General features: G+C 38.3%; 5 protein-coding genes across 5 annotated transcripts; 3 read left to right on the top strand and 2 right to left on the bottom strand.

Annotated features, from left to right (window-relative positions):
- Positions 1-2,624: 2,624 nt before the first annotated feature.
- On the bottom strand, positions 2,625-10,595 carry MONOS_7156 (uncharacterized protein; the record flags this gene model as incomplete). The annotated part of the gene is made up of 2 exons (XM_067877463.1): positions 2,625-10,123; positions 10,385-10,595. 2 exons carry the CDS (start codon positions 10,593-10,595, stop codon positions 2,625-2,627), a joined length of 7,710 nt encoding a protein of 2,569 aa, XP_067719396.1.
- Positions 10,596-14,382: 3,787 nt separating this feature from the next.
- Positions 14,383-15,137, top strand: MONOS_18316 (putative Autophagy protein Atg8 ubiquitin like). Its single transcript, XM_067871325.1, has 5 exons — positions 14,383-14,494; positions 14,545-14,606; positions 14,664-14,679; positions 14,732-14,795; positions 14,841-15,137. Exons 1-5 carry the CDS (start codon positions 14,424-14,426, stop codon positions 15,036-15,038), a joined length of 411 nt encoding a protein of 136 aa, XP_067719397.1. The 5' UTR covers positions 14,383-14,423; the 3' UTR covers positions 15,039-15,137.
- Positions 15,129-15,701, bottom strand: MONOS_18317 (putative exported protein; the record flags this gene model as incomplete). The annotated part of the gene is made up of 2 exons (XM_067871326.1): positions 15,315-15,701; positions 15,129-15,268 (listed from the first exon to the last, which is right to left on the bottom strand). The coding sequence occupies exons 1-2, from the start codon at positions 15,640-15,642 to the stop codon at positions 15,129-15,131; spliced, it is 468 nt and encodes a 155-aa protein (XP_067719398.1). The 5' UTR covers positions 15,643-15,701.
- Positions 15,702-15,728: 27 nt separating this feature from the next.
- On the top strand, positions 15,729-22,368 carry MONOS_7157 (putative DNA-directed RNA polymerase large subunit). Its single transcript, XM_067877464.1, has 4 exons — positions 15,729-15,837; positions 16,032-16,295; positions 16,356-16,808; positions 17,021-22,368. Exons 1-4 carry the CDS (start codon positions 15,760-15,762, stop codon positions 22,172-22,174), a joined length of 5,949 nt encoding a protein of 1,982 aa, XP_067719399.1. The 5' UTR covers positions 15,729-15,759; the 3' UTR covers positions 22,175-22,368.
- A 4,023-nt stretch (positions 22,369-26,391) lies between these two features.
- Positions 26,392-27,441, top strand: MONOS_7159 (uncharacterized protein; the record flags this gene model as incomplete). Its single annotated transcript, XM_067877465.1, has 4 exons — positions 26,392-26,596; positions 26,702-26,840; positions 26,922-27,104; positions 27,165-27,441. The coding sequence occupies 4 exons, from the start codon at positions 26,392-26,394 to the stop codon at positions 27,439-27,441; spliced, it is 804 nt and encodes a 267-aa protein (XP_067719400.1).
- Positions 27,442-27,712: the final 271 nt, after the last annotated feature.

A 27,712-nucleotide genomic window follows, 5' to 3' on the forward strand; every position in this document is an offset into this window, starting at 1 on the left:
AAAAACATCAAACTCTTTCCATCAGATTTATCTGAAAAAAGAAATGTTTTTATGGTGTGTGCAGAAACCCGCACTTGTGCAAAAACCCGCACACTTGACATTTTCTTTCGAAATACTTCTCCACATTCATATATGTGAAAGCATTCAGCATTTTGAAACCACCAGTAACTTTTATTTGTCCGATATTTAGTATTTCGAATGAAAAATCAAAAACAAAAATTTTTGATCAAAAGATCAAAAAAGATCAAAAATTTTTGTTTTTGATTTTTCATTCAAAATACTAGAAATTGTCCAAAAAAAGTTATGGGTTGCATCAAAATTCGAAGTACTTTCACATATATGAATGTGGAAGAGTATTTCGAAAGAAAATGTCAAGTGTGCGGGTTTTTGCACAAGTGCGGGTTTTGCACCCAACTATTATGTTTTATTTGACTTTTGAGTGATCATTTTCGAAACGAATTAAAAATTTGTGAAATAGGTTCCTCTTTTAATTTGCACTTTTTTCATTATTGGCAATTTTATTTTTCATAATAATCAATCTGACACTCAAATTATATTTCAAAAAATATTATTGGAATATATGGGTGATAATTATAGAATCCATATTTTCTTTTTAAATTTTTTCCGTTTGGGAATTCTCTTTGAATATTGAATAATGAACAGTCAACACTTTTAACTCTTTTTGAAGATAATTTTTTCATGAATATGATCTCAAATATTGCCTTTTTTTACTATTTATTTTTAATTTTTCATTTTAATGAAAAAATAACTTTGATTTGTAGTGAATCCTTCTTTGAACCGACACTCGGAAAAAAGTTTTGATATCAAAAATAAACACCCATATATTCTAAATCGGAAATAATCACATCGGTTTTTGTATAACTTTTTGTGACTTTATCCGATAGGAATTATATCCAATGCTGATTATCACAGAAAAAAATAAAAATAAATAAATTAATTACTTAATTTTGGGTCAAATTTTAAAAATTTTGAAAATTCTTTATTAAAACGCATTTTTCACTTGCGAAATTATTTTTTTTTCATACACACATATTATTTTGACTTATTTGAGCACATTTTTGAAAAAGCGAAAAATCGTTTTTTAAAAATCAAAAAATCGATTTTTCATAGAAAAAAAATTATCCACAATGATGAAAAAAAGTGATTATAAAGGGGGAAAAAATGAACTTTCAAGCATTTTTTGCACTTGGCTTTGAATAATTATCACACTCAAAACTTTATTTCGCTTCCTCAGTTTTCAAAATAAATTTGATTTTCATATCCATAAACATGCATCGTAGAAAAAGAAACACAAAGTTATCCAACATTTCACGAATGTTAAAAAATGAACTTATTTTTATTGCGTTTTTTGTTCTCAAAAAGTCTATGAAAAGTGCATAATTTTTATTTGAAAATGCCTGAAGCAAAATATTTTGCCCCATATGCATAATAAGTTTTAGGTTTTTCTTTGCTTTATTCAAAAATTATAGAACTTTCCCCTATATTTTAATTTTTGAATAGAAATTATAAAAATAATAAATCGAATGAAAAAACTATTTTATCGGAATAATCATTATTTTTTGTGTTTTGTCAAACACTTTGATCACTTCCATTTGAACAACCATTATCAAACTATGAGTCACCAAAGAAAAAGACATTCAACATTGAGATTATTGACACCGAAGAAACATCAAACAGAACCGAATAATGATTCACTTTGAAGAGTGATGAAAAGGAACTGTTATCTGTATTTTTTGAAACAATTGGAAATGGACACAGATCACCTTCATTCATGTCTTTCAATTTCTTTTTTCAAACAAATAACACATTTCCCACTTCATAATTCATGAATAAAAATTTCAGACCATATTTTATATTCTTTTCCACTTCGCTATTTTGAAATCAAAACATTTAAAATCGAAATTTGTATGCTGAAAAAAAAACTCAATTTCTCATTTTCAATCAACAAAAACTCAAAAAACGTTCTGAAAAAACACACTTAAAATCGGGGGAAAGGTGCTGGCTTGGAGCTTAAAGTCGTTGGAAGGAATGAATCGATTCAAAGGCTGAAGTCAAGCAGGAAGAATCAACAAAGAATAATACCCATAAATTAAAGGTGATTATGAACATTGAACAAATATCTCATTTGAACATCAAATTCCATTTGTGCGCTTGAAGGAACTTGCTGAAAAATACGTGAAACCGAATAACACAAAGTTATTTGAAAAAGAAGAATTACAAACTTCAAATGAACAAAAAAGGGAACTTCAATCAAAAACAAAATTAAAATCAAAAAAAAAAAAAAAAAAAAAACAAAAACAAAACAAAACAAAAATCAATAAAAAACGAGTCAGATGTGAAATGAAATCTTCATTTTTGAATGAAATGAACCAACTCCATTGAACAGAAATAAAAAAACAATCCTGAAAATGAATACAAAAAATGAAATCACAACAAACACTCCTCGAACAACGAATAATTTGGAAGAACAATAGCAAACTCACAAATCCATTCTCAATGAAAATAAACACAATATATCCAAACAAATCACAAAACATCAACATGTCAGCCTTCAAATAGTTATTTTCTCAAACAAAACGTTCAACTTCATTTCTCCATCTCCTTCACAAATCCTTTTTTTCTGTTTGTTCCTCTTCCAATGTCTCGCCCCCACTTTCAACATCGCTCCTCACAACAATCCTCTTGTTCCGGTCGAAGATGCCATCCGACATCGTCATGATCAACTTTCCTGCTGGAAAGTGGCTGACACACTCCCGCCTCACACTCTCCAGCTCGGCCCTGTCTTTCGCCTCCTGCCAAAGGTACGCTTTCATCACTTCGCAAAAACTGCTCTCACCCACAGCTGACAAGTGCGGCCTCTCCCCATTCACAATCTTCTGCCCTGCCACCTCTGCCTCAAACTCCCCAAACGGGATCTGAAGAGTCAGACACTCCCACAGCATCATCCCAATCGAAAACACAACTGACTCCTTTGTTGCTCCCATCTTCTTGTTGATCAGCAGCTCTGGTGCCTTCCACCTCAAACACTCTTTTTTGAAATCATTTTCATCCTCAAATGCTGATGAAGGAAGGGAATCATCATCATCATCATCATTGTCACTGACAGATGTCACAATGGTTGAAGAAGAGATTGATGATAAGTCGGAATCTGAATCATCAGATAAAAGCAAATCTGAATGCAAAACAATGCATATGACCATGTGCTCAGAGAAAAGAATAATGTGTGGGCTGAGATTGGAAAGAGAAGATAATCCATTTTCCATTTCATCAAATGAATGGAGTGCGAGATTGGCCACCCAGAACAGGATCTGAGCAGCTGTCATCTCCCTCTCTTGTAAAGTGCCTATCGCCATCTCTTTCTTCTCGTTCCTTCCATGAAGCAACATGAACAGCGAATCCCTCAGATCCACAATTAATTTCTCATGCGGTGATGAGCAGGCCATTGCATCCACCAGATTAGACATCGATGAGGTGGTTGGGCACAGATCCTCCCCTCGAACAAATGTTGAATCAGAATCAGTCGTTGAAGTGGATGAGATGGATGGTGAGGGCGATCTCTTCCTTATCTCTTCTTCTTCCTCCTTTTCCAATGCCCAATCAGGGATCTTGTCTGAGTCTTTCCCTAATATGTATTCTGTTGAGTCACTTTCACTCAACAAGTGCTCAGATGAATCTGAATGTCCCAAGCTTTTCTCATTCACCCTTTTCTTTATCCTTTCTTCGTTCTTCTTCTCTGCCTCCTTCTCGGCTCTCCTCCACTGTTCCTCTGGTGACATCTCCATCGTCACCATCTCAAACGCCTTCGGATCTTTTCTGATGTTATCATTCACAATCTCTCTCAGATCTTTGTTTTCATTCTTTGCCTTTCTCCATCTGACTGCTAATATTATTGATACGACAAGAACAATCACAAGAATAACTGACATGATAATCACAATCAACAACCAATAGGATTTTCCTTCTTTTCCTCCTTCAACAATCTTTTCATCATCTTTTTGTTTTGTTTCACTTGCATTCTTCAGAATAAATGAATTTGTTGATGAAGGAGATTCTGTATTCCCAAATAAAATATGCACACTCACCTCTATTTCATTTCCACAACTGCTGAGGATATATTTTCCCACACTCCCTTCAACTTCTCTTTCTGACAAGAATCCATTTGAGTCAAAATCATGCTTTTCAATCTCTTTCTCTTCTCCCTTCCTCTTCACAACTGAGAATGACAGATTGCATGGAATAAGAAGCATCCCTTTGAAGGTCAGCTTCATTCGATTAGCCTCTTCTATTGCTTCCACACTCTCCAGAATAGGAATAAAGAATGATGAATCCCTTTCAGAAACAATCCCTTCAAAACTGCACCCATCATTCAACATCCAAAGTGAAGTATTTGGTAAAACTCCATCTCCTCCTTTCACACTCACCACATTCAATATTCCTGAATCTGAGCAAATGATATTTCTTCTCAATGATGGATATCCTTCAATCGATGGACAATTGTTTGAGAAATTCCCTGCTTCAATCAAAACGCTTCCTCCACTCATTGTTATTCCACCTTCTGGTGAATTTGCAATTGCTGTGTCTTTCATCAAAACAGAACTGTTGGAGATATCCATAAGAGATCCATCCCATCTGCAAATTTCTTCATCACTTCCTTTCACCTCATTCGCTTGCTTTCCTTTTCTTTCATCTCCTTCCTCTCCATCAAACAAACATGATCCAATCTGCACATCCACACACTCACGTATCTCCACCATTCCCCCTCTCTCATTCGTGCCTTGGCATTTCGCAAAAGAGCAGTTCAGCACACTCATTCTCTTTTCTGCTCCTTCCATTTTCATCACACTCTCATTCCCACAAACAGAGTTATTCTCAAAATTCACTTCCTTCATCTCCATATCAACCTTCCCTCCAACACAAATCAAACCACATTCACTCATGACATCCCAAACTCTAATCTCACTCATCAAAACCTTTCCCTCTTTGGTGAACGAGAGAAGTGGTGCTGTGGTGTGAATCCCATCAAATGTTGTTTCTGTCATCTTCAGCTCTCCACTCTCCACACCCACAATCCTGCTCTTCATCACCAGATCCATCGTTGCTGAGCTGAACAAACACTCCGAAATCTCCAATCTCCCATCCTTCTCTTTCACAATGCTTTCCCCATCCCACCCAAACATCTCCCCAAACACAAATCCACATCTCTCCACAACACACTCATCAACAAACACAATCACACTTCCTCCATTCATTTCATCTTCTTCAATCATTGCGTTCAAATGAATGGTTGCCTGCGCACTCTTCAATGATTTCACATTCAAATCTCCAATCTCACACACTCCCCCAATCAGACATTCTCCGTCAATCAGAATCATATTTGCAACGCTTCTCTCAATGTGCCGAACTCCACAGCAAATGCTTTGGCATGGCTTATCCTGTGCTCCACACTGTCTGCTATCGCTTCCATTCACACTCACAAACACCTGAGGGGAGTGAAAGAATGTGATCAGAGGAATAAGATCAACATCAACCTTGTCAACATCATCCCTCCCACAAATCGAATTGTTCGACTTCAAAGCATCCTGGCTGAAGTCCAGAACAAACAGTGTCTCATTCACCTGCCTTGCAATCGAATAGCACTTGATGAACACATCCTTCCCCACAAACGCTTCATTCATCACAAATCGAATGTTTTCCAGTCTCACCCCAAGAGCTGGCGTTTCCTTTTCAACCAATTCAGCTTTCGGATCAAGTGCATCAATCATCAGTCCTCCTCCTCTCCCATTCATTGTTGAGCACATGCACATCACAAACGAGCATCCTCTCACTTTCAATTCTGATTCCCCACTCTTCAGACACATCTTCACCCCTCCACCTTCCTCGCTCCTCTCGCTCACACACTTCGTCAGCACACACCCTTCCATCACACACTCCACACCAACCCCAAACGAATCTGCACTCACAACACATGCTCCATTCTCTCCACATGAAATGTTTGTGAATGTCGACTCATTCACTCTCGCAACTGTATTCGCGTTTCTTTCTTCTCTTTTCGTGAATTGGAAATTGTGCGATCCCTCAGTCAGCGCGATCAGGCTTCCCCCTGATATTGTTGTGTTCAATATCGACACATTCACCACTGAAATCACTTCCACTTCTGCTCCAAACTCCACAAACCCTTTCGCCACACTCAACTCAGAAAGCGTCAAATCCTCAATTGCAACACTTCCTCCATCCACCCTCACAACACAATACTTCATCTCTCTCCTTTCTTCCTCACAATCTATCGAACAACTCACAACTGAAAGCATTGCAGAGGAAGACGATGATAGAATGAATGATGAATGCCTCCCCAATTCATTCGGCATTGTGAATGATATGTTCTTGAATGAAAGATGGACATTCGAAACAACCATCGATTCACTTTCTCCATTTCCATCCATTTCTCTCACTTTCAAAACTGTCCCTTTCTTTTCTCCCTCAATTGTCACAATGGGAGTTTCTGTTAATGAAGGAGGTGATGGAAATGATATTCCTCTGTTGAGTGCTCCTGTTCCAACAATGTTGATGTGTGATTCCCCTTCTCCAAGTGGTTCATATCTCAGCGATATCAAGTGCTCAATCGATGAACATGGTGCTTCTGAATATCCACACCCACTAAAATCTCCTCCATTCTCCTTCGAAACAAACCCATTCCCACTCCAGTTGCTCCACAAATACACAACCAGTGGAATTACATATCCCTCATCTCCTGTTGTCTTTCTCTCCCATCCACACAACTCATCCAATGATCCCAACTCCTCTGAACTCATCTCCCATTTGAAATGATCCTTGCTCACAACCTCACTCAGATCCCATCCTGAAACAAACACATTCTTCCCTTTCCAGGCATTGCATCCCTCAAATGTCATTCCTTCCAAAACAAATGATCCCATTTGATTGGGAAGTTCAACAAACATCCCTCCTCCAATTCCTTTTCCTCCCTCTTCGTTATCCTCTAATGGAACTTCACATCCATCAAACTTCACCTTTTTCATTTCCAAACTCCCTCCATTCCCCATCGATATCATCATCCCTCCTCCTTTCATCCCATTTCCACCTGAACATGTTGATGATAAACTGCTTTCTTCAATACAAACACTTCCTCCTTCTTCATTCATCCCAACATTCAAACATCCTCCTCCAATTCCACATGTCACCTCCACTCCACTCATTCTGCTGTTATTCATCTCCAATTTCACTCCATTTGTCATTGATATTGATGATTTCCCATTCGTTGTCACTGACCCTTCTATCACAAACCCATTCATTATCAATTCTCCTCCCTCAATGTTTATCACATTGTATTCTATCTTTCCATCAGTCAATGCCCCACTTTCAAATGAGACTGAACAGTTCGTCAGACTGAGAGTTGATGTTGAATGGATGAATGCACTTCTCCTTGAATCAAACTGACCTTTCACAACAAATGAAAGTCCACTTATTATCAGTGAACTCGAACATCCAACAAGCCAGTCTTGTGTGGCTGATCCTTCATCACTCACATTCACCTGTATTTTCTCCTCCTCCAATGATGTTTCTCTGCCTGAAATACTCACATCAAATAAAGAAAATTCAATTTCTGCATTTATCAACGAAGATGAGACAACTTCTATTTCTTTTGAACTTTCATTCAATCTTGAGTTTGCACAATAATCAACTGTCAAGCATCCAAACCCTTCAAACCCACATCGGTTGTGATCCATCCCATTTCCTCCACTCCCATCAACAAACATTTTCGTCACTAACGAATGAAAATACACAAATAGTGGAATCACTCCATTTTCATTCCCATTTTCACTCCCACTCAACCTCAACATATCAGATGGAATGACACTTGTGTCAAAGAAGGCAAATGAGTTGGTATTCACTTTTGAATTCAAAAACACACCACTCCCACAATGAACAAACACATCCTTCCCATATGAGGCCATATTCTCCTTCACTTTCGAAAACTTAACATTCTCTCCAATTGTCAATCCACATCCCCCACCCTCCATCATCACAAACATCCCTCCTCCTCTCCCTCCATTCCCTCCATTATTCTCTGCCTTATTCCCATCAATCACACTCGTTCCACTCACAACCACTTTCCCATTTCCCTTCAATCCAACATGTATTCCTCCCCCATTTCCACCAACACAACTGCACCCATTCACATTGCATCCATCAACAGTCAACGTTCCACTTGTTTCAGCTGTTCCTTTCATCCATCCTCCATCTCCCTCATTCTTCACAACTCCACTGATATTGCATCCTGAACAAATCACACTCGTCATTCCTTCACATAATTCAATCGCTGAATGATCATTGAATGTCAGCCCTTCCTCAATCACAAATCGTTCCATTTTCAGACTCCCACTCTGCACATTCACAATGCTGTATCCAAAGGCCACACTCGATGTGCTCTCTGATATATGAGCAACTGAGCAGTCTGTGAGTGTGAGTGATGAGCTTGTCAAACCAATGAGCGATGTTGCACTTGACAACAGAAATGGAATTTGGAACGCAATGTTCTTGATTGAGCTTGTGCTCTGAACATTTATCAAATACGAAGATGTCATTCCACTCGGCACCTTCACATTCACATTCGTCTTGTTAATCCCACAATACACCTCCCATTCATATGACCCAGCCATCGACACAACTTCTCCCAACTCAAAGCCTGAATCCAATACAATGTTCTTCTTTGAAGAACTGAATCTGTTCTCTGCTGCCTTTGTGATCGTTTTGCATGGAAAATATTCAAACCCACAAAACCAAGAGTCATATCCTCCAAATCCATTTTTCTTTATTCCCACATATGCTGCTCCTGAAAATGAATCAAAATACACGCTCAATGGGAATATTCCCATTCCTTCCTCATTTCGGTCATATCCCATCAGCTCATCAAAACTCGATTCATTGTATTCAATATTCAGTTGCGAGGTTATTGCTGTGCTAGTCATTCCACTCCCATTGACAAACACATCTTTCCCTCCCAATGAAGCGCGGCAATCAACAAAATTCACTGATGATATCGTGAAATCAAATGAGTTATCTGCCAGCCATAGCATCACTCCTCCTCCATATCCACTGCACTTCGTTTTGTTGAATTTTGTTATCCCTCCAGTGTGAGATGTTGATGTTCCAATGCGAGCTTTGCTTGTTGAAGATGCCAACTCAATGTTTATCCCTCCTCCATTTCCCTCCTCACACTCACAGCCCTCTATTGTTATGTTGCTCACCACAAATGTCTCTTCTGACTTCACACTCTTTGCCACAACCACCCCATCTCCTTCTGTCAACTTCACATTCATCACAGTCAAGTTCGCCAGTAAACTCTCTTCAGATGTTGTGGATGTCAAAAACAAGGTAGATGATGACAATGAAGATGAAGAAGAAGAAGAAGAGAGATTCGGCTCAGAGAATAATGGTTTTGAGACATTCATATCTTTGATCTCCACACCAGCCATCGACAGCTGCGACAGCGCCACCACAAACAAAGATGATGATATCACATAATCTTCTGTGTTACTCGTGGTGATCACAACATCCTCCAATGAGAGTAACCCACTTCCTTTAGACACAACAACCACACTTGGTGAAGAAGGACTTGTTGTTGAGTTACAATCAACCTTCAAGTTCATTAAACCAAGATGGCCACTTGTCACACTGAATAGAGAAATCGAAGTTGATGAAAGTGCTCCTGTTCCAATCACGCTCTTCTCTTTGCCCATTCCAATAACTGAAATCTTCTTTTCTCCAATCTCAATCGTTGTTGTCTCGCTTGTGTGATCCCCTTCCATCAGTGTGACAGCCAAACTCAACTGAATCTCACACATCTCAAAGGCTTTCTTCACTGTAAGACAAGGGTATGTGGTATTTGCCCCACAAAGCACATATTCATCATTTCCATTCACCGAAACATATAACGTTTTGTCCTTCAGCCACCACTTCTTTTCTGTTTGTTGATAATCCCATTTTCCATCTAAGTTGAACTCATAGCACGTCCTTCTTTCATCAAAATTTGTAGTGTAACATTCAGAAAGAGGATTATTCAAATTACTGAAGTGCCTATAATAATCTGTACATTCAATATCATGCCCATAAGGAATAGAACTTGAACAAGAACAATTGAAGAATAACAGAAAATAACAATAATAACGATAACTTTGAAAAGTTTCTTGATTTGGACATAAGCTCAAACCTCCACCATGAGATTTTGCTGAACATGAAATGAACTTGATACTGCTCATTCTGAATGAGCTGGGGACTGCTTTGCAAAACATTCCTCCTCCATGTGTATCAAAAACTGAACAAAAAGAGAAATTACAATCAAACAAACATGAGCTCTCTCCTTTTCCACTTTCTGTTCCAATACAATCTGTTCCTGTTGCATTAAAATTGTCAAGATAAATTCCTCCTCCACATTCTAATGCTTCACATTTATTGAATTTACATCTGCTGATTCGAGCGCATGTTGAAATATACACAGCATACATTCCTCCTCCATAACTATGTTCAGCAATGCATGCATTGAACAAATTATTCTCCATCTTAAATGATCTGATTGATACACATATAACTGCTCCACCTCCAAAAAATGCACAACAGGCATTGAACGAACAGTGAGAAACATATAGTTCTCCATTTCCCAGATTATGCATCCAGATTGCCCCTCCGCTTGACGCTCCATCGTCATATGAGTTTCTTTCTCCTGTTGTTTTCGATCCATTCCATTCACACCAAAAAAATGAATTAGCTCCATTGGTTGTTGTATTTTGCCTCCCTGGATGCTGTTTAGCATCTTTCGATCCAATGAATTCAACGTTTCTTGTCCGACAACATCCAACGAAAGAGGTGTTTGAAGCAGTCAAAGAGGCATAGAGGTTGTTGAGTGAAGGAACAATCCCGCCATCATATGCATCACAGACTGATGAGAATGTGCAACTGCTTATCATACAAGAAGTTTGTGAAAATGCAGTTGTTGGAGATGGACATGCATCAGGTGCTGTTGAGACGTTGAAAAATATCAGATGAGAGATGGAAATAAGAGGAATGGATGGTGATGAAAGGAATGGGGCCGATGAGACACAAAAAGAGGAGAAATGAGAGGAACAAACTGAAACATGACATTTTTCTGAATGAACCTCTTCAAATGGTTTTGAAGAGAAGAGAGATGGGCATTTCTGAAAATGTGAGTTCAAAGGGAATCGGAGAGATATGTTGGTGAACAGCCCACAACTTCCACTCAAACAAAATGGTGGCATTTCTCCCCCAATCTCTATCCTGCATCTTCTCACTTCGATGAAACATCCTTTCGCAGCATTCAAGACACTTTGGCCATCATTTGGCACCAACCCCAGGGAGTGGAGTTTTATTGAAGAATTGGCAATCATCAAACACCCTTCAATCCAACTTTCTTCCTCAAATCTTTGTTGTTTCCTCATTTTTCGCTCATCAGACACGTTTGTTCCTCGAACCATTTCATTTGGGCTGGCTTCTCCGAATTTGAGTTTTTCATCATTTCCTTCTTTTGAACCTTTATCCTTCCTTTTTTCATATTTCTTCGTTGTTTTCGTTCCACCTTCTCTTCCACCGTTGTTTGTTTCCAATCCTATTTCATTGGCAAAAACGTCCTTTTGAAAGGTGTGCAACCAATTTCTCTCAAGATTATCATCAATTCTTTCTTTCTTGTATTCCCTCATCTGACATGTTTCTTCATTTGCAGCACCATTGCACATGCACTGAAAATATATAATGCAGACAAAACAGCATATTCCGGACAGCATTGAGCCCTGTACACAAGTGGAATCTCCTTTTCTTTTTTTTTCCTGAATTCCTTTTTCTAATATGGGTTATAAACTTTGAAAAACATTCATTTCAAAAGAAAAATCGAATTTTTATTTGTAGTTGCATTTTTTTAAAACATTATTCAAAGGAAAACAAGTTATTGTATTGATCATATGAATAATATTAATTGAGAATTCAACAATTTTGATGTGTTAATATTTCATTAATCAACAAGTGTGCAGCGACAAAATGTGATTTCTATGATGTTGCATTTTATTTAGAGGCATCTGAGAGAGATTAACTTGCACATTCAAATTTAACAATTGGTCAGTGGATTGTTCTTCAAAACATTAGTTTATTCAAAGAATAAAAGAGCTTTTGGAGAAATATTTAAATTTTCATATCACAACATGATATTTTTCATTAATTTGAGAATTTGTATTTTTGAATTTTCAAACATCAGAAACAATGATTGATTTCTGAATTGAAGTTTGAAAAGCGAATCCTGGCCGAAATGAACATTTTCAATCAAAGACATGATTCGCACAGGATTTATTTATTCAATGATGCGCATTTTGCATTTTATGAATCGTGGATGCATTTTGCATGCTTTGGGCAGAAAAAGATGCTATTTCAGCCAAAAGAGATTTGCCAAGGGCTGAAACACTTGAAAATGGACATTTTCAGCAAAAGCAAAGATTGTATTGGAAAAGATGGATTTTGAATAAAATGTTTGCCAAATTTTTATTTTTTCGAACAATTTCAAGAAAACAAAACCATTTATTTGATTATTTATTGGAACGGAAATTCACACCTGTTTTTATCTATTTTCATATTTTCAATTTCAATAGAACAATTCTAGAGCAATGGACAACGTCTCATACGCCTTGTTTCTGAATGATTTGTTTGACATATTGTTTTGGTGAAAGAGGCAAAGGAAGAAAAATGAGCAGATGAATGCAATGAGCTTTGGAAAAGTGGAGAAATGATGAAATGAGATGAAAGATGGTTGAATGATATATTTTTTTTTTCTTTTTGGTGGAAGCGATGGAGAAATGCGTTGGGCGTGGAGGACGATTTGGGATTGGATTTGCTGTTGAAGCGAAGAAAGAACAAGAATTGTGCTGATGATTGCACAATGAATGCACTGGATAGAGACTTGAAATGGAAGTGACTTCATATCCATTTCATGTTCTATTTGTGTGGGTCAGCATTGAATGAGAATGCTTGGAAGCAGCAGGAGTGGAAAGGGTTATGAGCGAATTTTTGTGAGGATGATGGAGAGAGAGAGAGAGAGAGAAATGCAAAGCAGAGGAAAAAGAGAATCAACCACAGAAGCAGAAGGAGATTTGGGTGCACAAATTGCATATTCACAGGTGCAACAAAAATTTCATTCGGAACGAGAAAAAAAGGAATCATGAGCTGTCGACGAATAAAATTGATGTTCAATGAAATTTCTGCTTCTTCTCAACACAACAGTCTCCAAACACCCCTCAAACATCATCAACTCCTTCCTCGCAATCTTCAATGATTGCTTTGGAAGTGCATGAAAAACACAAAATGAGTGGACTATCTTCTGCCACTGTTGATTTTAAGCCACATTTCACTTTTTCCTCTCTTGTGAATTCTGGGAGGAAAATGAATTCAACTTGTGGTGATTGAGCAGCAGAGAAGAAGAAGAAAAGAAAGAGAAAGGGAAAGAATCAGAACATTCTTTATGCATTGGCAATGTGTTCTGTTATTGTTGTCAATTTGTTCTTCTACAACTTCATCGTTTTCTTCTTTTTCATCTATCTCTTTATTTTTCCTCTTCAACAACTCCTTCCATTTTCATCTGTTTTATTCTTCAATCTTCTTTGTTTCATCTATCTTTCTTGCCTTCGCTGAATTGGAAAGATGGTGAATCAGATTGGATGAGCAGCCAATCTAGATCCGACTTTTTTTAACTCTTTTGCGAGAAAAGCAGGGCAGCAGGGCAAGAGAAATGTTACTCTCTTCGTTGGTCTCTCATGCACTTTCTATTCTTTTTTGTTATTTTCATCATCAACATCTTCATCTTCAGCAACAATAACTTATTCTCAAATTGACAAAAGCACACAGATCAACCAGTTCTGCTTTCACAGCTTGTTTGAGGATATTGTTTCGCACACATCGCTCTTCTTCAAGTTCTCTTTCTTCGTTGGATCATTCACTCAACATGCTTCCAAATCAGCGTTTGTGTTTAAATATTTATTTAATTTTATTATATTTCTGTTTTAAGCATTAGTATCACTCTAATGTTGAGCTTTTCAAGTCAGATATACTTGAACATACCAGAGGAAAATAAAAAAGATTCTTAAGAAACGTTTGAAACGTTTAAAACCATTCTTTAACCATTGCCTATATTATAACTTTTCCAAAAAATTCAATGAAAGTGAATAATGAAAATAATACCAATTAATTTTCAAATCAAGTTACATTTGTGTTGGCAGTATTTTTTTTTTAAAAAAAAAATTGAAGATTAATACGACTTTCTTTTTTAAAGAAATCATTTTCCATAATTCCCATACTGAAGTGTTTCATTATTTTGAGTTAAAAAATAAACTTTTTTAATGGCAAAAAAGTTGTCATATAAAGAAAAATATCCTTTAGAAACTAGAAAAGCAGAAGTGGAAAAAATGCTGTATGCTATATGAATTGTATTGCTGCATGAACATTAAATTTTCATTTTAGGACAAGAATGCCTGACAGAATTCCTGTTATTTGTGAAAAAGCGATGAATTGTTCACTTCCAGGTTTTCTTGTATTAAATATTGAAGAGTCATTTGTTTATATTTTTTTCTAAAATAAAGATTTAGAAAAGAAAAAGTTTGGCAGTTTGCTTTTTTATTCGTTGAATGACGAAAAATTTTTTGTGCAGATTTCTTATAGCAGAGGATATAACAATTGGAGAATTAGAATATGTCATAAAACGATACTCACGGGCTTGTTTTTTTATTATTTTTAGAGAATAATTGAATTTTTCTCAGATTCCAATAGATGTTCAAATGACTCTTTTTATAGATGAAAGAAAATACTCCAAAGAAACTCAAATTTCTGAAATTAATGCTAATTACAAGTCATCTCATTTGGATGATGATGGAATTTTATATGTGATTTACACCGGCATTCTTCCTCAACACTCAGCTCAAAGCAATTCTGTTTCTCCATCATACGAACAAAATTGAATTCATTTCACTTATGCATAAGTTGGTTGTTTTAAAATATTTTTCTATTATTTTTTCACAATATCATTTTACAAAATGAAAAAACAAATTTCAAAGCTCGATCCTCTGCACTTTCTTAGAGCAAATTCCGTAAGTTGAAAGCGTTGGAGAACTTATTTCATCGCCTTCCAGAATATTGAGTTCATCGCACAGTCCACCATTAACTTCAAATACAGCTTGGCACATTGATACTTAATTTGAATAAAATTAATTACAAATATAAAACTATATGCATACTGCACGAGCGTGCATCAAGGGTTTGCGGTGTGCAATTTTTTTCAATATTTGTAATTTTTCCTTGAGAGTCAATAAAAATCATATCAAGAGGAATAAACGTATTTTTCATCCAAAAAGTAAGCTTCTGTGCCTGCTTAAAAGGGAAAAGCATTCCTTTATTCTTCGGAAGGGAACGACGAAACATCAGCCCATGATAAGATTCTTGCTCAGTTGTTGCAACAAGACAATCAAAACAATGAATATCATTTCCCGATGAGATCGTTAAGTTTTCGTGCAAAAGAGAATTGCTAAAAGAAATAATTAACATTGAAATAATGCTATGAATCATGTTGGGTTTGATTTTTTAAATAAAAATGACGAGTAAAATGCAATCATATAAATTTAAGTATGGCACAGAAATTCTTATTGCTGGGTATTGATCAGTTTTTTGTTGAAATTGATCAAGATGCCAATAACACCAAGCTCGGCGCCTGTTGGCGTTATTAAAACAGTACAGTTTTCTGTACTGACTGCGGAACAAATTGTTTGTTTCATGTCACTAACTTCCAGAATAAACGAAAAGAGAAATAATGAGAATTTTATTCAGTTATTTGTTGACTTTTCTTTTTTAACAGCAAACTTTTATTTTTTAAAAACATATAGCATAAGTCCTGAATTGATTTTTTGTGCATTTTTTCATTTTCATGTTATTTTTCGCTCGTTAATTAATTCTTAAAGCGGGCAATGTCTGTGTGCGAAGTTAACACGACAGAAATGAGTGATCATGGAATTCCTAAACGAAATAGTTTGCACGACCCAAGGATGGGTCCATTGGAAAGAGGACAGAAATGCTTAACGTGTAGCGCGTCAACTGAAGAATGTCCTGGTCATTTCGGTCACATAGAACTTGCAAAACCAATGTTCCATGTGGGTTTTTTTTCAACTGTTTTATCTGTTTTAAGATGCGTCTGCTTTACCTGCTCCAGAATTTTGTGCAGTAAGGTATTTATTCATTTTATTGAGCTGAAATTATGTGAATTTTTAATATATTTGCACAAACAGGACGATCCAAAATTTAAAAAAGCACAAACGTATAAAAAACCACAAGCTCGTCTTAGGGCTATGACTCAGCTATGTTCTCCCATTAAAGAATGCAAATTGAAAAAAGATGACTCCAAACCACAAGAATCAGGAAATATTTTCGAAGATGATGAGCATGTTCACATGATGCATGACGGATGCGGGCAACCACAGCCACGCTTTACAAGAACTCAATTAAAACTGATTATTGAATTTGATGAAAGATCCGAACTTCCTGAAGGTGAAGAAAGAAAAAGAGAGCTTGATTCGGAAACCGTTTATAATATTCTTCGGAACATAAGTGATGAAGATTGCAGGGCTCTTGGATTCAATCCAAAGTATGCTCGTCCAGATTCTTTGATGCTTACTGTTCTTCCAGTTCCACCACCGTGCGTTAGACCTTCAATCCTTGTTGATTCAACAAGGAGAGCTGAAGTATGCTTTAACAACAAGTAATTTTGAAAAATCTGCTTTGAAAATCAATGAATGCTACGATTTTCATAATTTTCATAATTTTCATAATTTTATTTTGTAAAATTTTTGACATCTCTCAATTTTCAAAATTTTTTATTTCTTTTTTTGCACAAAAACTTGTTAATTCTTAACTCACATTTTCATCAACCGTCATTTCCTACTTATTTGTGAAGGATGATCTAACATTTTCTTTGATGCAAATTGTTCGTGTGAACAATGATGTTCGACGACTTGTAGCAGCAGGCACACCACCGTCTGGTGTTGAGCCTTATCTTCGTCTTCTTCAATATTATCTCGCCACATACTTCGACAACACCCTCCCGTCTGTCCCTGCCAACACACAGAAATCAGGCAAGCCCCTCAAAAGCATCACACAGCGGCTGAAAGGGAAGGAAGGGCGCATCCGAGGCAACCTGATGGGAAAGCGGACAGACTTCTCAGGGCGTACCGTCATCACCGGCGACCCTACCATTTCAGTGGACGAAGTGGGAGTGCCAATGTCGATAGCGAAGACGCTGACGTTTCCTGAAGTGGTCACCCCGTTCAACATCCGCCGGCTGACGAAGCTGGTCATGAACGGTGCTGAGACACATCCAGGCGCCCGCTTCATCATCCGCTCTGACGGCAGACGGCTGGAGCTGAGCGACGACAGCCCAGCATCGCGGCATTTGGAGGTTGGGTATATTGTGGAGAGGCATATGGACGATGGGGACTTTGTGATATTCAACAGGCAGCCCTCGCTGCACAAGATGTCTATGATGGGCCATCGTGTGAAGATCCTGCCGTATTCCTCGTTCAGACTCAACCTCAGCTGCACCACACCGTACAATGCAGATTTCGATGGAGATGAAATGAACTTACATCTTCCACAGAGCATTGAGGCGAGAACAGAAGTGCGGGAACTGATGATGCTTCCAAGACAGATTGTGTCTCCACAAGCAAACAAGAACTGCATCGGTGTTGTGCAGGATTCTCTTCTTGCTGCCTATCTCTTCACTTCACGTGACACATTCCTTGAAAGAGACCTTGTGATGAACCTGCTCATGTGGCTCACCCACTTCGACGGCAAAGTTCCAAAGCCAGCGATTGTGAAGCCGAAGCCTCTGTGGACAGGGAAGCAGATCATGTCGCTGTGTATGCCGCCAGTGACAATCTACAAGCTGGCTGGAGGGCATCCTGATAACGAGACAACGACGATGAGCCCTGGTGACACGAGAGTGATTATTGAGAATGGGAAGCTGCTGACGGGGATGTTGGAGTCGAAGACGCTGAAGCAGTCGGAAGGGTCGATTGTGCATGTCATCTGGAAGGACTTTGGGCACGAGGCAGCGATGCATTTTCTGAACCAGATACAAAGAGTGACCAATTACTGGATGGTCAACCACGGCTTCACGGTGGGTATAGGAGACACAATTGCCAATGAGAAGACAGTGGGAGAGGTGGCAAACATCATCCAGAAGGCGAAGGAGAAAGTGCAGGAGTTTGTTACGATGATGATGAAGAAAGAATTGGAGCTGAGGCCAGGCAGAACACAGATAGAGACATTTGAGGTGGAAGTGAACAAAGTTCTGAACGAAGCCTCGTCTGAAGCAGGAAAAGTGGCGCAGAAGGCGCTTCCGGCATCGAACAACATCAAACTTATGGTGGCAGCTGGTTCGAAAGGCAGCACGCTCAACATTTCACAGATTGCAGCGTGTGTGGGACAGCAGAACGTGGAAGGAAAACGTATCAGATACGGTTTCAGGAAGAGGACGCTCCCTCACTTCACACAGGACGATCCAGGCACAGAAAGCAAAGGATTTGTGGAGAACTCGTATTTGAAAGGGCTGACACCGCAGGAGTTCTACTTCCACGCAATGGGAGGCAGAGAAGGAGTTATCGATACAGCTGTCAAGACAAGTGAGACTGGTTACATTCAGCGGCGTCTGATCAAAGCGATGGAAGATCTGACGGTGTGCTACGACTCGACGGTGCGGAACTCAGTTGGGCAGATCATCCAATTTTTGTATGGCGAAGATGGGCTGGCAGGAGAGCAGGTGGAGTCACAGCAGTTTGACACGCTGCAGATGTCTGACCAGGCATTCAGGAACAAGTACAGATTCGATTTGGGAATTGACGAGGCGAGTGTGGGTGCAGGTGCCGCATTGGCAGGACACGATGGAGCAGGCGGATTGGGCATGATGGACAGCGACTATCTGCTGGACGGGGCACAAGGCACAGCAGCTGCTGATGTTGTGGGCGAGTCTGCTGCGCTGTTTCACGATGACACCAAAATGGACATTGACAACTTGTCTCTTTCATCATCTTCTTCTTCGACTACTTCATCTTTTTCGAGTGGGTTGGATACGTCTGTTGCTATAAGTGCTGGTGCAACAGGCGGAGGCGAGCATCGGAATGTGCACCGTCGTATTCTGCCAATTGTGCAGAAGGACAAAGAGAGAGGCAAGAAGAAGACGACACTTGCACAATTAGAGACATTTTTGACTGAAGATGCTGTTTCCAAGCTTCTGAACGATCCATTCTCCCAACGTATTCTGACAGCAGAGTTTGAGCAGCTGTCGCGTGACAGAGACCAGCTGAGGAATGCCATCTTTGCGAGTGGCACAGACAAATGGCCGCAGCCTGTCAACATCGCCCGGCTCATCCACAGAGCTAAGCTGAAGTTCCAAATAAGTCCGCTGCGTCCTACGTCGTTGACTCCGACAGAGGCAGCGAAGATGGTGGAGAAGGCGATATCGCGCTTTGTGATCATCCGAGGAGACGATGAGATCAGCAAGAGCGCCTCTGAGAATGCAACGCTGTTGTTCAACATTCTTGTGCGATCGTCGCTTGCCTCGCGTGTGGTGACTGAGGTGCACCGGCTGTCGCGGCAGGCGCTGTCGTGGATACTCGAAGAGATCGAGTACAAGTTCAAGAAGGCGCAGGTGCAGCCGGCTGAGATGGTTGGGGTGATAGCGGCACAGAGCATTGGAGAGCCAGCCACGCAGATGACGCTGAACACATTCCATTATGCTGGTGTGTCTAGCAAGAACGTCACACTTGGCGTGCCTCGGCTGAGAGAGCTTATCAACGTGACGAAGAAAACGAAGACGCCTGGGCTGCTTGTCTATCTTGGCGAAGAGGAGAGGAGGACCGCAGAGAATGCGAAGGTGGTGCAGAGCTATTTGGAGTACACGACGCTGCGCCATGTGACAGAATTGAGTGAGATCTATTACGATCCCGACGAAGACCATTCAATTATCGAGAGAGATCAGACATTTGTGCAGATCTTCCAGGAACAAGAGTTCGACCAGGAGCATTTGGCAAGACTGACTCCGTGGCTGCTGCGTTTCACGCTTGTCAATTCGATTATGACAGAGAAGCACATGAAGATGGAGGAGATCAGAGGAGCCATCAACGATGCATACGGCGATGATCTACAGTGCATTCCAACAGATGATAACGCAGAAGAGCTTGTGCTGCGTATCAGAGCAAAGATGGACGAGGAAGAGGCAGCTGCGATGGATCAGAGCGGAGATCCTGACCATGCAAAGCAGCTGAACGAGCTGGCAGCAGGCGTCGGATACCGCGCGACGGGAGGAGCAGCGACAAGATACGACAACTCCTTTTTTGAGACGCTGGAGGCAGCGATGCTGTCGGACTTGGCGCTGCGGGGGGTGCCTGACATCAAGAAGGTGTTCATCAGAGAAGTGCAGTGCCCGAAATTCAACAAGGACGGCTCATTCAACAGCAAAGCAACAGAGTGGATTTTGGATACTGAAGGGTGCAACCTGAGTGAGGTGATGGCGCAGCCCCACGTCGATCCATACCGTTGCACATCAAACAACATTGTGGAGATCTTCCAAGTGCTGGGCATTGAAGCAGTGCGGGCAGCGCTTTTGAAGGAAGTGCGCGATGTCATCTCGTTTGATACATCGTATGTGAACTACCGCCATCTGTCGATGCTGGTCGATCTGATGACTACACACGGCATTCTCACCTCGATCACACGCCACGGCCTCGGCGCAATGGATACGGGGCCTCTGATGCGAGCGACGTACGAAGAGAGTACGAAGATCCTGCTGTCAGCTGCAGCCTTCTCAGAGAACGACAAGCTGCGCGGGGTGTCGCAGTGTGTGATGTTGGGTAAGCCTGCACCGTGCGGAACAGGATACATCGACATCGCAGTCGACACGAACAAGCTGAAGAATGTGATTGTGATTCCTGAGGCACTGCAGGAGATGGCTGTGAAGAAGGCGCAGGCAGAAGCACTGAACGAGATTGAAGGCGCTGGACTCAGTGGAGCGAGCGGGTTTGGTGATGGCGCGATGAAAGAAGGAGACGGAAGAGGAGTGATGGGTGGATGGATGGATCCGATGGGAGGGATGACTCCGATGTACAACCCCGGCCTGTCACCTATGATAGGCTCCAGCCCAAGCGGTGGAATGACTCCATTCATCAAAACAGACTACGATCAAAAGGGAGGAGGATACGGCTACAGCGGGCCTTCGTTCAGCCCAACGCACATGGCAGAGTTTGGAATGGATGTGAAGCCGAACATCAGCCAGAGCGGAGGATACGACGGAAGAGTAAAGCAGGAAAGGAGAGACGGAGCATCTGGTCTTTATTCGTCCACTTACCAATCAGCCATGTCTCCTCTCACTTCTCCAATGGCCTTTTCGTCTCCTGTTTATTCTCCGTCTGCCATGAGCTATTCAATGTCCTCGCCACGATACAGTCCTGCGGGCATATCCGAAGGAGCAGACAGAAGAAACGTCTCATCACCGCTGTATTCGCCATCTTCTCCTGCTTTCGACGCCGGCTCCTCCATCACTTATGCCAGCGGGGCAAGGGGCGCAAGAACATCTCCGCTTTACTCGCCAACCTCGCCAACATATTCAACTACTTCAGCAACTTACACACCGACCTCACCAGCATATTCTCCATCGTCTCCTGCATATTCTCCTTCCTCACCAGCATACTCCCCGTCTTCGCCAGCGTATTCGCCGTCGTCGCCAGCTTATTCTCCGTCATCTCCTGCATATTCTCCTTCCTCACCAGCATACTCACCATCGTCCCCTGCGTATTCACCTTCGTCACCGGCATATTCTCCTTCGTCGCCAGCATACTCTCCGTCATCTCCTGCATATTCTCCGTCATCTCCTGCGTATTCTCCGTCATCTCCTGCGTATTCTCCGTCATCACCCGCGTATTCTCCATCATCTCCTGCATATTCTCCTTCGTCCCCAGCGTATTCTCCATCATCTCCTGCGTATTCTCCATCTTCGCCAGCGTATTCTCCATCATCTCCTGCGTATTCTCCATCATCACCGGCTCAATATCATTAAATAAATAATTATCAATTTATCAACTTAATTCAATTTTTTTGAAAAAAAATTGTAATTTATCAATTTTTAGTGGAAGATTGATTCATTAGTTGAGAGTCTTCTTTCGAAATATTGATAAATTTTTTTTTCATTTTTATTATCACTTTATCAATTTTTTAGACTAGAAACAAAAACAGTTTCTTGTTTAGAACTTATATTTTTCCTGTTTATAAATTATTAAAAAAAATATATATTTGTCTAATGAAGTGTGCATGAAAAGAAATTATCACAAATTCTTTATTCAAATGGACATATTTTGCGAATTCATTCTTTTTTTGTTTTTTCAAATATGGTTATGAGAGCTTTTGAAATGTTTTGAAATTAAAACTACCGCTCTAAAGTTCAACTCTTTCACTTTTGCTCAAGATGTTTCTTGCGTCATGCGTTGAGATTATTACTGAGAAGAAATTTTTGAAAGTTAAAAAAATTATTTCGAAACATTGGATTGAACTGGAAATCTAAAAATATTTTTTTTATGGAACATTTTTTTCAAAATTTTAAAAAATTTTTTTGCTTTATGAATTTTGTTCCAATCAGTTTTTTCAAATTTTTTCTCGACTTTTTTATATTTCTCAATTGAATATTGAACGATAATGTTAGAATTAAGAAAACGCGTTTGCTGAAAAAGTTTGGAATAAATTAATGAATTTTTCATAAATGGGTAATTATTTTTGAAAAGTCTCAAATGTTGTATTTTCTAATAAATCAAAAATTACATTTCTTGATCAAATTTCAGTTCCCGCTCATGCAACTTCACAGGAATGTGTTAAATAGCATTGTCAAATTATATCCTCCGCTTTGGTGAAGTTGCATGAGCGGGAACCGAAATTTGATCTAGATATGAAATTTTTGATTTATTTGAAAATTAAACATTTGCGACTTTTCAAAAAATTTTGGACAAATGAATACCAATAATTATGACTTTATTATTAGAAATTAGTTCTATTAAAGAATTCAATAATATGGTCATATTTTAATTGGATCCCATTTTTAAAAATCAATTTCTTTTACCTCCAACATTTCGATTAATTAAGAGTTTTTTTTGTTCCATCGTTCAAGAACCCTGAAACCTTTCAAAATCCAGGATTTCAAGAAAAAATGAAATGTGATTATCTCTTCCAAAAGCGTTATCATCAATATGGGTTATTTTTTTAGAAAAGCCGTAAATGTTTAATTTTCAAATAAATCAAAAGTTTCATATTTTTAAGAAATTTTCATTTGCGAACACCAAACTTCACCAACAAGGAATCTATTTCTGGATAATATTATTTCATTTATTCCAAAGAAGATTCGTAAGTGGAAACAGTAATTTGAGCAAAATAAGTAATTTTTGATTTATTTGATAATCGAACATTTACGACTTTTCAAAAAGAATCACCCATAAATTTGTTTTACGTAAAATTATTTATAAAAAAATTTCCGTCCAAATTAATTACATATTTCGTTCAAATTCAATTCTTTTTGTTGAGAGAATCAATTTGATCTTTTGCTCATTTATCAATAAGAAATTAAAAAAAGTCAATGCCAGCAATTCCGTGAATAACTTTTATTGTTCAATAATTTCAAAACAATTGGATTTTTTGAAACACAAACTATAAATCAAAATTTATTCTTTCATTTTTTCAAACATGATGAAATGATAAACCCATATTAATGACAATTTCAAAAGAATTAACGTTTCCTGAGTTGCGAAAGGAATTAACTTCATCTGAAATAAGGAGGCAGAAATTAATTTCTCAATAAACATTTGCACTATGAAAAGATAATTTGAAAACAATAATAGTCGCTGTCGATTCTGGCACATTTTCTAACTGTTAGTGGAACAGAGGAATAGCTGCAGAGAAGCAGAAAAGGCCAGCGGGAGTGAACGGAAGACAGCATATGATAACACAAGTTTTTATTGAAAAAATCGAAAATTAAACTATTGTTCTTTTTTCAAAAGGTGAAGCAATAAGAGTGAAGGACATTAACAAAACGGTTTATGTTATTTTTTTCCCAGTTAATTAATTTTTCTTTTGTATTTTTAGATTGTGGAGCATCTTGAGCAATCGTTGCATGACGAAGAAGAGAAAATAATAACAGTTTTTTCTGATAAGTATTATGCAATTCAAAGAAGCAATGTTTTGAAATCAGCGCTTTCCAAACCTTTGGACTCAGCAAAAGTATCTTCACAATCATCAAGTGCCATACAAAAATGGTTCGAAGAACGTTATCAGATTGTAAATGACAATGATATTAGTGCATCAGGAATATTTAATTTCAACGAAACTTCACTCCATTTTGGAGACAATGTTTGCAAACGAGTGGTTTGTTTGCAAAATCAAAAACCCCCTTCTACCCCGTTACCAAAAAAAACTTCAAACACAACTTTATGTCCTTGTGCATAAGCAAACGGCTCTTGTTTGCCTTCTTATCTTCCTTAACCAGCTACAAAGACACATTCTGAATTTCTCGCACTTTCTTCATTCAATATCAACTACATATTTGCTTCATCTAGCTGGATCACAACGAAAATCTTCGAAAAAATAATATGCGAAAACTGGTTAATTCTTATTGAAGAAAAAATGAAAAAAGGAGGATAAAAATCGTCGTTATTTCAAATGGATAATTATTCATCACACTGTTGTGAAGCCGTTGAAACGTTTGCAAAATAAAGAAACATCATCATCAAAAAATTTCCACAAAATTTGACTTATCTGCTTCAATTGTGCGATAACTCAATATTTGCAAGGTTCAAAAAAACGCACAAATGCGACTTCAAAACTTCATCTGATCGTTCTTTTTCCGCATTAAGCTCCGCTGTTTATAACATTCTCCCAGAAGCACTTTCTGCAGCCACGACTCCATCAAATGTGAAACATGCATTTAAACAAACAGGTGTGTGGCTGGTCAAAGATGCTCCTATATTGGAAAGAATAAGCGGAGATCCAGTAAAAAACAAATCATTGTGTGTTGATAAAAACAAAGAACAATTGATCGGAAGATTTTCTCTAAAGAAAAAGAAATATGAAGAAAAAGCTTAAGAGAACTAGAAAACAAATATGAAAAAAGGCAAAACAATTACGAATGGAAAAGATGAAGAAAAAAAAAAACAACATCCATTAGTAATTTGTCAATTTTAATGAAGAAGAAAAAAAACGAACAAGAAATGATTTTATGAATTTGATGAGAAATGAAGAAAAGGATGAGATTGCTATGATGAATACTTCAAGAAAAGAAAATAGAAATAAAAGCGAAAAGAAAATGTGTAGAAAATGTTTGAGGATTGAGTACAATGACGATACAAGTAATGATGAAAATGCGCAGACTATTTGAAGCATGATCTTATTATAACAACGCTTTTCATCGTGAAATTTGTTGCTTGATATTCGATGAATCCAGAGAAATTGCATTTTATCTTTTTAAAAATTAAAAAGTTTGATTCTTTAATTCGAATTCGATTTGCTTTCTCATTTCATTTTGTGCAATTTTTCACAAGAAAATTTCCATACTCAATGGATTTTGTAGTGAAAAGCAAATGAAAATTGAAACAAATGTATTCACTCGTTGTGAATTATTTGTCAGAATAAACATTAATGAAACAGATTCGCTGAAATCTTTTTTAATATGAACAATTCGCAATAACTGAAAGAATGACAAAATAATTTATGAAAAACTCATGTTTCTTTTTAGAAGAATAAACATTTCTTTCATATGCAGACATATTATCAACTGTTAAACATCATTTAATTGTTGCACGCGTTTGAAAGTAAAATGTCAAGAATGATTGGATGATCTTTCAACATGATAAATGTCCGGATTTTCGAAGGATTCCGGGTTTTTGAACAATGGGACAAAAGAAATTGTATTTGTGACGGAATAAACACATTTAAATACATCACCTGTAATTTGTGAAGAGTGATGGGGGGTAAAAAGCTTCCCGTTGAAGTTCTATCAGTAACAAATTGGCTATAATGAATTCAATACAAAAAAATATGCATTTTATGAACAAAAAATATAATTTCAATGAAAATTAAAATTTATTATTATAAAATAGTTTAATTGGCTTTATGATAATAACCCAAAAAAATGAAAAAATGAAAAAGGAAGTTGAAAGAGAATTTTCTAAAAGTCAGTTAAAGCTGCAGAAGGAGATACAAACGTTTGTATGAATACAATTTCGGAATCCACTGGATCGAATGGAGCATTTTGTTAACGATGGAGCTGTGCGAATGGTGGATGCATACAATAGCAAAAAAATATGCATAATACGAATCAAACGTGTGGGAAAGGCTGTTTGGCAAGACAGATTTGCTTTTAAAATTGGAAGACCAGATATGATCATTGGCGAAATAGAGCAAACAGTGCTGTACCAAATAAAAATAGAATCACTGTCTGGAGCAAGTTTAACCAACAAGAAAATGCTTGAACTAGTTAACATAAATATTCTTTGAAATGAATAAATAAATATCAATTTGATTGAAAACGTTGTTAATGATTTGAAACCAGAAAACACACCAGATGGAAAAGTTTCTGCTACCGTTGCACACAATTTCATCAAAAAACACACCGAGCTAAAGACTTCAACGCCGAAAATTGTTGATTCAAACAAGCTTGCGGTATCATGCCAACATGTTCTGAAGTCCTGGTATGATATGCACAACGGATAACATCAGAACAACAGTTACAACAACGCACTGATTTTCAACGTGGACGAGTCTTCACTCAGGGTTCCCGACAGCTCCAATCGGAATGTTGTTCATCCGGCAAATGCAAAATCCGGTTTCGCTAAATCTGCGGCGCGAATGGCGAATTACACACTGATTGCGGCGGTTGTAGCTGATGGTCAATCACTTCCTTCAGTGATTCTGTGGCCGAGTCTCAAACTTTCTGATGACCTGAAGCCTCTTCAGTCTTCAAATCTTGAGAATTAGCAGAAAAAATGCAAATGGATGGAATCTTTAACGTTAAGGAAGTATGCACTTACAATTCTTCTCACTTCAATCAAAGAAAGAAGACAACGCATGTCACTCGACGAATGGCACTGCTTGCTTTTAATCGACTTCCACATTTCTCGAGCAGATCCAACAATCAAACGAGAGTTCAAAAAAGAAAATGTGGATGTTGTGACATTCATCCCTCACAGCACACACATCTGCCAGCCACTTGACAGAGTCGAATTTTCCATTCTGAAGTTTGAGATGAGTTCTCAGTACGAAGCACCTTTATCTTCTTCTTCAATTGTCTAGAACACAGCTCTTACATAAGCTCTCCAACAATCAGTTCATTCGGAGTGATCACCTTTAGTCACAAAAAAGAGCATTTAATTGCAGCTGAGAGTGGAAAGACTCGTTGGGACAGTTCTGATGAACTTTCATCTATCATCTATTTATTCTCTTCCTTCTTATGAAAATTGATTTGACTTCTACGTCAAAGAAATTATGAAAAAAATGTGATGAGTGAGTGAAATGAATATTTGAAAAAGAAAAATGAAATGGAAAAAGAAAAAGAAAATATTTC

The sequence above is a fragment of the Monocercomonoides exilis genome (genome assembly GCF_001643675.1).
Source record: "Monocercomonoides exilis strain PA203 chromosome Unknown scaffold63-433378, whole genome shotgun sequence".
Classification (NCBI taxonomy): domain Eukaryota; phylum Preaxostyla; order Oxymonadida; family Polymastigidae; genus Monocercomonoides; species Monocercomonoides exilis.